Source organism: Mobula birostris, chromosome 3 (genome assembly GCF_030028105.1).
Source record: "Mobula birostris isolate sMobBir1 chromosome 3, sMobBir1.hap1, whole genome shotgun sequence".
Lineage (NCBI taxonomy): Eukaryota > Metazoa > Chordata > Chondrichthyes > Myliobatiformes > Myliobatidae > Mobula > Mobula birostris.
Genome location: NC_092372.1, coordinates 134,211,576 through 134,220,452, shown reverse-complemented (window position 1 = coordinate 134,220,452; position 8,877 = coordinate 134,211,576). Strand labels below are relative to the sequence as shown.

Here is an 8,877-nt window from a genome sequence, read left to right as displayed (position 1 = left end):
AACGCAACCTGATTGTGCGCAATTACTGAATCAACACATTCTGTACTGCGGGACTCACATTCTGTACTGCGGGACTCACATTTACCTCGCTAGTTAGCACTCACGGGTTCCATGGGCGCGCTTCACCATTTATTAAAGATCAAGTGCTATTTGTCTTCCTGATTAATTCAAGGATGGTTCTGGTACATGAGTTATTAAGTAAAAGGCTATTCAATAAAATAACAATGAAACAGTTTAAAAGTTTATCATAACACCGGCACGTGCGTTTAGCTGTGGAAAATCAAGGTGTCACGGTGATTTTGGAAGTTCATTGATGAGAAACCAATTCTTTCTCACTGTTACTGTGCGTCCACCAGTTTCACCGCTTAACGTGCGGGCATGGAGATTGCATCACAGATATCTCCACCTTTAGGTAATATCATACAGGTCTGTGCCGTTGGCGAACTCCTAATAAAGTTGTTTTGCCTGACTAATACAGTCGTGTGTCGGTTTGTTCCGACACCATCTAATGTGAATGAATGCATACTGGTGGGGCTGGTGTATTAAATCAATTATTGCATTTGCTTCTGGATTACTGAAAAAATTAAACATACGGGCCTGCTTCAAATTCGATTCTTCGTGTACGCTTATAGTCCTTTCGCAGGTCCGAATTGTTAGTGGCATCCGGAATATATTTTTTCATTCCATTTTTCATGTCTACTTTCGTTAATGTATGACCCGATTTCAGGTACTATTAGTTTTATAGCAGTTTTGGTAGATGCATCCTTTTATTTTAAGAAATAAGGAAGTGCTTCCGTTCCCACAAAAGAAAAGAAAACGGCTTGTACGTTCATATGTTTATGATGGACATGCCGCATAAAATTGGCGACTTAAGCAAAAATGTGAGGTGATGAAATTTTCTGGGGTATCCGGGTCAAAACGGTTGGACCATTGAACTATCTTACCTTAAAGTTGTGAAGTGTAGGGTAATGCAATTTACTTCGCTCTGCTGAAGAGGCTTGTGAAGAAGTTTTCTTCTTAAGTTTTCCCCCTTATTAAATAAGCTAGATGTATATCAAACTGTTTGTTTAACTATGCTAGACCTTTACATCGGAGTCTAAAGATCGTAAAACTGTCAATCAAACAGTCCCAAAGGTTTCACGCGCTAATACAAAGAATAACGTCTCCCTAAGTAAATACGCGATGGATATATTGAACTCTTAAAAGAAAATTTTACTTCATTTAGTGAATTGGTATCATAATCTTTGCAATCGACCAGTGTGCCTATCCACCGCACAACTCTGCCCTTTGCCAAACTTCAATATTGCAGCAACATTTCAAATTGGCTGGGAATTTAACTTACAAGAAAACCCTGGTCTGTGAATCGAACCCAGCGTTGTATCTAAACCCGATAAATTAAACCAATGGAATCATCTCTCCTGTATTGATCATTTAATCTTGCAGAGTCATTCTAAGCTGCTCTCGAAAGTTAAGAGGGCCATGAACCTCTGAAATTGCAATAATTGTGATGTATTCAGTTAAAACAGCATTATTCTACAAATGCAAAATTAGTAAAAATATAACGTTATACTAATTTCCCGTTATAACATCTAAAAATTGAAACCATCGACAGTTTTTCCTCCACATCAACAAATTCTGTGAAAAAATGGTAACTGCGATCAAAATCATGCTTTGAATATCTACACTGCTTTATTTGCAAGAATTAATGAAAATTAATTCGCACACCTTCAATCAGATCATTCGTAAATACCAAAAAATGTAGTTAAATGAACCGTAGTCAAGAAACTGAATTCCTAAAGAGTTAACTTTTTTTTAAAAAAATACGCATTAATGTCAGATACAAAACAATTGGATAAGATACATACAACAGACTAAAGAAAACAAATTGCATTTTTAAAAGGAACTAATATTTTGCTGTGGCTGATTATCATCAATGGTCCTTATTTCCTATTCATTAAACCTGATGGTATCATTGCATAGATGTTCCATATAAGGATACAATTTTGGCCAGTTATTATAAACATGTAACATTGTTTTGCATAAGTATTAATTTTAATCAGAAATGTTTTTAAAAAGACGGTTATTTTTTCCCATGTTCCTGGTGAAATAAGAGGGCCTATGTAGCTGCTGTACGGTATGTGCATAAAGCGTACCGCTGTCTCTTTCATATCCTCCATGCATCTTGTGGCTAGTGCGGCTGTCAGGATTGGAATTCCTGTTTCATGATGCTCTCTCGTCTTATCATCCTCAAACCCCATCAAACAACAATCGATTAGTCTCAGTCTCCTGGCACCGAATCCGATACTTTCCCAAGGATCAAACAGCCACGTTCTCTACGAAAAAAACAAGGAGAGAGAGAAAAAAATAATAAAACAATCTGATCGCTCTAACGCCTGCGGCACTCTATGAAATAAAAATCAGATTTTCGTTCGTTGGTTCTGACGAGTGATATATCGTCTATCTCAATCCATTTTATGTGGAAGTGTTGGAAAGGCGTGGTGTTTGCAAATCTGCACATCTGTGTTCTGCTGCACGTGACGACATTGTACCATCTATAACAGCTGCTTAAACACATTCAGGTAGACTGTGCTGGCAACCATGTTGATTCAATATCGTCATGTTATCTTAATTTTCTAAGTTACTTTTTCCTTTGATGTCCAGCGATACTTGGCGATAGAGATCGGATCACATAAGTTTCAGATCACATTTTGTGGGGAAAAAAGAACTTAAAGAAGCAAAATGCCTTCATTTTTTTCTTCAGTCCATTCCCCCCACAGTTTTAACAGCAAAATAAATAGGGGTAATGCCCAGCTGATCGGCACAGGGTACATAACATAACGATTGATGTGGCCCTATGGTGGACACGAGTTTTTCAACAGTTCAGAGCAGACCCAGTCAAATAGATCCTCAGTCGGCATTTATATTTCTTAAACGCACGAATATGGAATATCTTACTATCTGTTTTACGAAATAGTTTCATAATATATCAAAATTACCTCACAAAATCTAGCCTGTTATGAATTGGCCTCCATTCACTGTTGGCTACCTGCTTAATAAATTGTCCATCAGAAGCCTCATTAGATCAATGAAAAGAGTGAGCCTATTATTTTGAACAAAGTGTCTGAACTGTAAATCATATTAGTGGGGAATAATTTCAAACGATATTCTGAGCTGATTCCGTTTCTGCACTCCTTCCACGAACAGCTGTAAATTCCACGGATGCTTTGCAATTTCAATCATGCACCTTCTCAGGAAAGGTGCTTCCATTTCAATTTTAGATTTTACACATCGGGACAAGTTTTCGATTGGCAAATGTTTATATGCTGTGGGTAACATGTTTGTTTGCCTGTGTCATGGGGGAAGGGCACCCCACAGTGGGTTAACACCCCTGATGGCTGGTGCTGCTTAAGCGGACACTAGGTGAAGAATGCTATTTTCGTTTTTTTTATTATATATTTACAGCCACCTAACACCCTCCCACCACCACCACCCCCAATCCGTATCAGTCTGCTTTTTTAGTACAAGAGATGAAGTATTTTTTTAAAGGAGAAATGTCTTATATCACTTCACTGGGACAAATGTTCTGAGGATTCATGGGCAGCACTTCAAGTGAAATCATGTGCTTTGGAAGAGTTCGAAATTGTACGAGGTCAGACTTTCTGCCAAAGCCGAGACTTTGCAGTGCACTATAGGGATCAAAGCCTGCCTCGTTCCCTTAATCACAGTCAAACATGGGGTGTACAAAATCGTTTACTTCTTAAAAAATACATTAATATAATCACATTCACGAAATACATTTCTGAGAGTTTGCTAAAGTCCCGCTTTCATTGAGCATCTGCAAACAGCAACCATCTGTCAAGGCGAACCCAACAACTCTTTGCAAAGCCTATATAGTCCTAAAAGATACTATTGACCTGGCCCTAATATGATTGAAACCCTCGTGGTGTTCTACTACTCGCTAACATTGGCAATTGCTTCAACAGTTCGGCTTTGTTTCATCGCTTTTGGCGTGGATGCAAATTAGTATGAGGATGGAATGAAGGGACAAGGTTTGACCCCTTATGGGAAACGGTGTGCTTATCGTTTATTTTCGTACTGAAATTATATGGTGAATATTTCAAATATTATAGTCACGCGTTCGCTCAAGGGAAATGCAGCACAAGGAAGTTAATTTGTTGACCAATACCCCAAACCGTGGCTCCCAATTCCAGTATCGGACAGATAGAGATGCATGAAATATACCGTAGCATTTCACTCGAGTTTGCAATCGGCAAATCTCTGTGGCAATTTAGACAAATAATACCATACAAACCTTTCTTCTCTCGCTGAAAACTACGGAGGAAAACGATATTGTGTATTAGAAATTCAAAAGAATCGTCGTCAGGGGTAAACATTCACACAGAGTACAAAGAATGGATTATTCATACGCAAAATCTAGTTTTTGGGACCACAAGTCCACAAGCCCATGAACAATAGCAATTTTTTTGGACCAATGCATAACACGTGTAAGCCAAAATGCGTTCATTTCTGTTAACATGCTTGAAATTGAGTTTATTTTTTTTTAATATTGAGCCTGTTTCTTTTTGTCATTCCCTTGTTTCTTCTCTCACTACTTCTTCAAAGTTGATTGTTTGGGGGACTTAAAATTATGCCTATAGAAGTGGGGATACTTGACTGTGAACGAAGCTAACACACGCCCACGGAGTCTTTAATTGAGATCGGGCTATTTCTCCCTTAAACCATCTTAATGCCCACAGATCCAGATCACATAATCATTACATTTAGATAGATGCCACTTTCAATACCCTATATTTAAAAAATCGGTCCGGCGGGCGGGGGTGGGGTGGGGGGGGGGGAGTGGGACGGAATCTCTTTTAACGAGTCCAGAAGAGGGAAGGTTAACTCGGCATTGGACGAGTTCAACCGCTGAGAATTGCCTTCAGAAATTCACTTTAGCACATGAAACATTTTTGACATCAATGGTTGACAGAAATTTAGTGCAGGTTATATTTTCGACAGGTTTCTGGACTGAAATTTAGTCTTTCGGATTTTAAATGGGGGAAGGTGGAAGATTCGGTGCAGCTTTAAATGTGTGACGGAATGTAGATCTCTGGATAGGTCTTTGATCTGTGATGAAATGTCAAAGACAGACGAATGGCAATTGATGCCGAAGCCATATAAAATCGAGCCGTGGAACTCATATTCCCAGGATCGACAGGAATGTGGGAATTACTGTATCCACAACAACTCAGACCTACCAATTTAATCTCGATTTGATAATCCCAATTCATTGCTTTCTCCCCTCACTTCATCATATAGATAAAGCATTTAACATTAAACTACTTTAACCTGGCCAGACTCGATCAAACAGAAGCGTAGCTGGAAAATCAGATGGTAGGTACTGTACTGTACTATCGTGGCAAAATGCAACAGGTAAAGTGTAAATCAGGGAGAAAAAAATGTACTTTGTATTAAACTTTTCGATATTCAGTTAAAACGGTGAAACACCGGTGTTGTAAAGGAAATAAATACCTTGACATCCAAATCAATAAAAAGGCAAATGAAAGCAATCGCGCTGTGTGGTAATATCCAGGGCAAGAGTAAAATTACAAAAACATTTCAGTTACGCATTACCACAGGCACGCTCTTTATTGGAAAAGTCAAAAGCTGTAAGAATGTAGCGGCAGTGTCGACTCGCCTGCTCCAGTTGCTTTCCTCGTCTATTAAAGAGCTGAGTTTGTTATGTTAGACCATTTGGAATAACGCTCACAAACCTCCACGCATTTTTTTTACAGGAAGGTCTTCGAATTTGCAACCAGCTGAGCTTAATTTGAAGGCATTTAAACCTCAATATCTGATTTCGTGTGACAATGGAACCAAACGGGCTTTTAGATTAGAAAGCCAAAGCAAATAAATAACTTTGTTAAATGCCAGCGAAGTAAATATGTCGGATGTTTACATTCTGCTTTGAAGCAGTTTAATAGTAAAATAAATACACGTTGCACAACGTGTTCCAATCAAGCATTTCGTATTGAAAACTGGTACTTATTTGTGCCTAAATATTTCTCTAATTATTTAGAGCAATGCACCCAGTTCCCTATCAATGAAATTACTTTGTCACGTGCATTGAAGTTGTTTGTATGTTTAAGCGTTAACAATATGTGATCCAATCTGCAAGATGGTAAATTTAATTCATACTATCCCCGGAATTCACGAACTAATTCAGTTCACACAGGCAAACAATAGGATCCGAAACGCCTTTCCAACATTCTTTCACATTTTGGCGTTACGTCTACGCACTACAGTACTCCAGAACTCGAAGCAACATAACGTCGCTGTGTATGTTTTTAATTACCCTCTCCCTCTGTATCTGGAAGGTCAATAAGCCAGTGGCAGACGGCGGTAAAACACTACCCCTCTCATTCTAAATCACCCGCCGTTGGCAGTAGCCGTTCTGTTTGTCTTTTCTGCACCGTTCGTTAAATCCCGCTCTCCCCTGGAGGTGGTAACAATTCACCACAAATAGGTCTTCATCATGAAAGTTATCCCTTATATATAAACCAAGTTAAATTTTATATGGTTTAAAGTTTAGATCATAGGTATTTATTGCAGAAAATATACAAAGGTATTTACAAAACAATCACAAAAATATGAATGCATTTAGACACCAGATCTTTATGCATTGGAACATGGCACATCAATAAATAAATAAATGTTTCTCAAGAAAGGAAAGGCTAACCAACTGCATAACAGTTTGGTCCATTTTCTATAAACTCATTGTCACTCTAGACCTTTTCCATTTATCAGTTTTGGAAAACAAAAATAAAATAATTCAACTTTCCTGCGTCATCAATAGCAGTTATGATTGTTGAAGGCATGCATAGTAAAGGAAGGATTGAGTTCCAACAACATTCATCGTCAGGATAAAATGATGTGAATGGCAAAAATACACCTCAGAAGTACAAATGATTGCTTAGCCGCACGATTGGATGGGTCCTCGTCCAAGGCTGGTTTTCTGTAAGTGCTCCTCACGTTCTTTCCACTAGCTATGTTGTGCTCTGCGCTCGTTATCCATCAACGGCAAGGATCAACGTGTTTTAAGTATCCAGACGTCAAACTGTTGTCTGTCCAGCGGCTGGCCCTTTGTGAGAAATCTCGCTCACCTAGGAAAACAGCAAGACACTACACTGAGATTAGTCCAACCCAAAGATGGTTACTTTAGCACCTCGATTTATCAACAGGGTGCAGGAGTGGGGGGAGGGACGGTTAGAGAGGAGACAGTCTCTATTTGAATGCACTCCTGCTTTCTGTAGTCATTATTTTGCATAATCAATATTTATACTCCTTCTCGGCCAGAGGCCTTCTTAACCCGATGGCTTTACCTATTGGTTATAATGGCTTGCGCTGGGAAGCGAGAGGTCAGAAAGTGAAAGCGCCGAGGTCATTATAGACAATGGGGTTGGGACGGTTTTCGATTAAAAGTGAAGACTTGATTAACTAATTGATGCGAAATAGTGATCAGCGGGACAAGAACAAGGCGAGAAAGAAGCGAATAAGAGAGAAGAAGAATGTGAAAAACTAGAATTTATAACGTTTTTAATAACAGCATTTTAAAAAGAATAAAAATGGAAGTATAAATCGTCGTTACTACAAAAACACCGCGGGCAAAATACTTCTCGAAAATGGTGTATTTGGATGTAAATATCCCGATACAAGTTAATTTTAATGAAAATACAACCCATCTGGACTCGGATGGGACTCGAAGTTCTTGTTTACCTCTACTGGCGCCGCTTCAAATTATTTCTACAGGACATTCAATAAATGCTGCCAAGTTTCTGCGTACCTTTGTCCTAAGGGGATCTGCTAGTGTGATGCGGACATGGACCAGGCTCCTTCCATCCTCCACACCGAGAACGCATAACTAAGTCTCTCGTGTGCCACATAACTGCAGCTCGACATTTTGTTGTCCAGCTCGTCGCTTTGTAAGACCTGGTAAAGGAAATCGATGTAACGCGCCGCGAGTTTGAGGGTCTGGATTTTGCTCAGTTTATCCGATGGGAGGGTCGGAATTATTTTGCGCAGAGCAGAGAAAGCTTCGTTTAGGGACTGTGTCCTCTGGCGCTCCCTTACATTGGCCATGACCCTCTGGGTCTGCAGTTCTTCGAAGGACTGAGGGCTACCGTCCGTTTTCTTGCCTCTTTTCCCCGAGGCAGGGCTATCTGTTTCCTCGCCAGATTTCCTGCTCGGTCGCCTCTTTCTGACACTTTTCTTCTGCTGCCTGTCCCCTTCGTCTTCGCTGTTGCTCAGACTCTCTATTGGAGAGACCGAGGAGTTCTCTTCGTCCTGCATGATCGCCTCTAACATCGGTTTAAAACAAATGCAAGGATATCCAGCTGTCGGCCGTGAGGCGGTTATGGAGGGCTTATTTAGTGTAATGAATTATCAAAGCAAGCTGAACTTTTCCAAACGGTGACCTCTGAGAAACTGGTCTGGGTTACAGAAAACTTTTTCAGGGGAAAGGGAGGGGGGGTGTAATATAGTCCTCGGTCCCGGGACCTTTTGGAGATCGAGCTGATTGGCTAATATGAATTTTCATCACTCGATGAGGTGGAGCCATGTTGCAAAGGCCATCAGTTAACAGATCTACTGCAGAAAAAAATATTCAAACATAAGCTTCTGTAGCGGCTGGTGGCGTTATTTTTGCACAGAAATTATTGTTTAATAGTATTTGATATTTATTTAACGGTGGTTTAGACCTTCCACTATTCTGCTTTGGTGGTACATAACGCTTTTGTAATGTAGATTTTGAATTGCTGGCGGGTTCATAGGAATATATGCTTTGTTTTAATATATTTTTTATATGTAAAGGGAATGGGT

At 39.6% G+C, this 8,877-nt stretch overlaps 1 protein-coding gene across 2 annotated transcripts; it reads right to left on the bottom strand.

Moving 5' to 3' along the window:
* Positions 1-1,727: 1,727 nt before the first annotated feature.
* LOC140195286 (twist-related protein-like) lies at positions 1,728-8,494 on the bottom strand. 2 transcript variants are annotated; one of them, XR_011885412.1, is made up of 3 exons: positions 7,844-8,494; positions 6,953-7,163; positions 1,728-2,333 (listed from the first exon to the last, which is right to left on the bottom strand). XR_011885412.1 is itself a non-coding variant. In XM_072253370.1 (2 exons), the coding sequence occupies exon 1, from the start codon at positions 8,362-8,364 to the stop codon at positions 7,864-7,866; it is 501 nt and encodes a 166-aa protein (XP_072109471.1). In that variant the 5' UTR covers positions 8,365-8,494; the 3' UTR covers positions 2,345-7,163; positions 7,844-7,863. The 2 variants fall into 2 exon arrangements, 1 of the variants encoding a protein (XP_072109471.1); XM_072253370.1 differs by lacking the exon at positions 1,728-2,333 and having other exon boundaries at positions 2,345-7,163.
* Between the last annotated feature and the right edge of the window lie 383 nt (positions 8,495-8,877).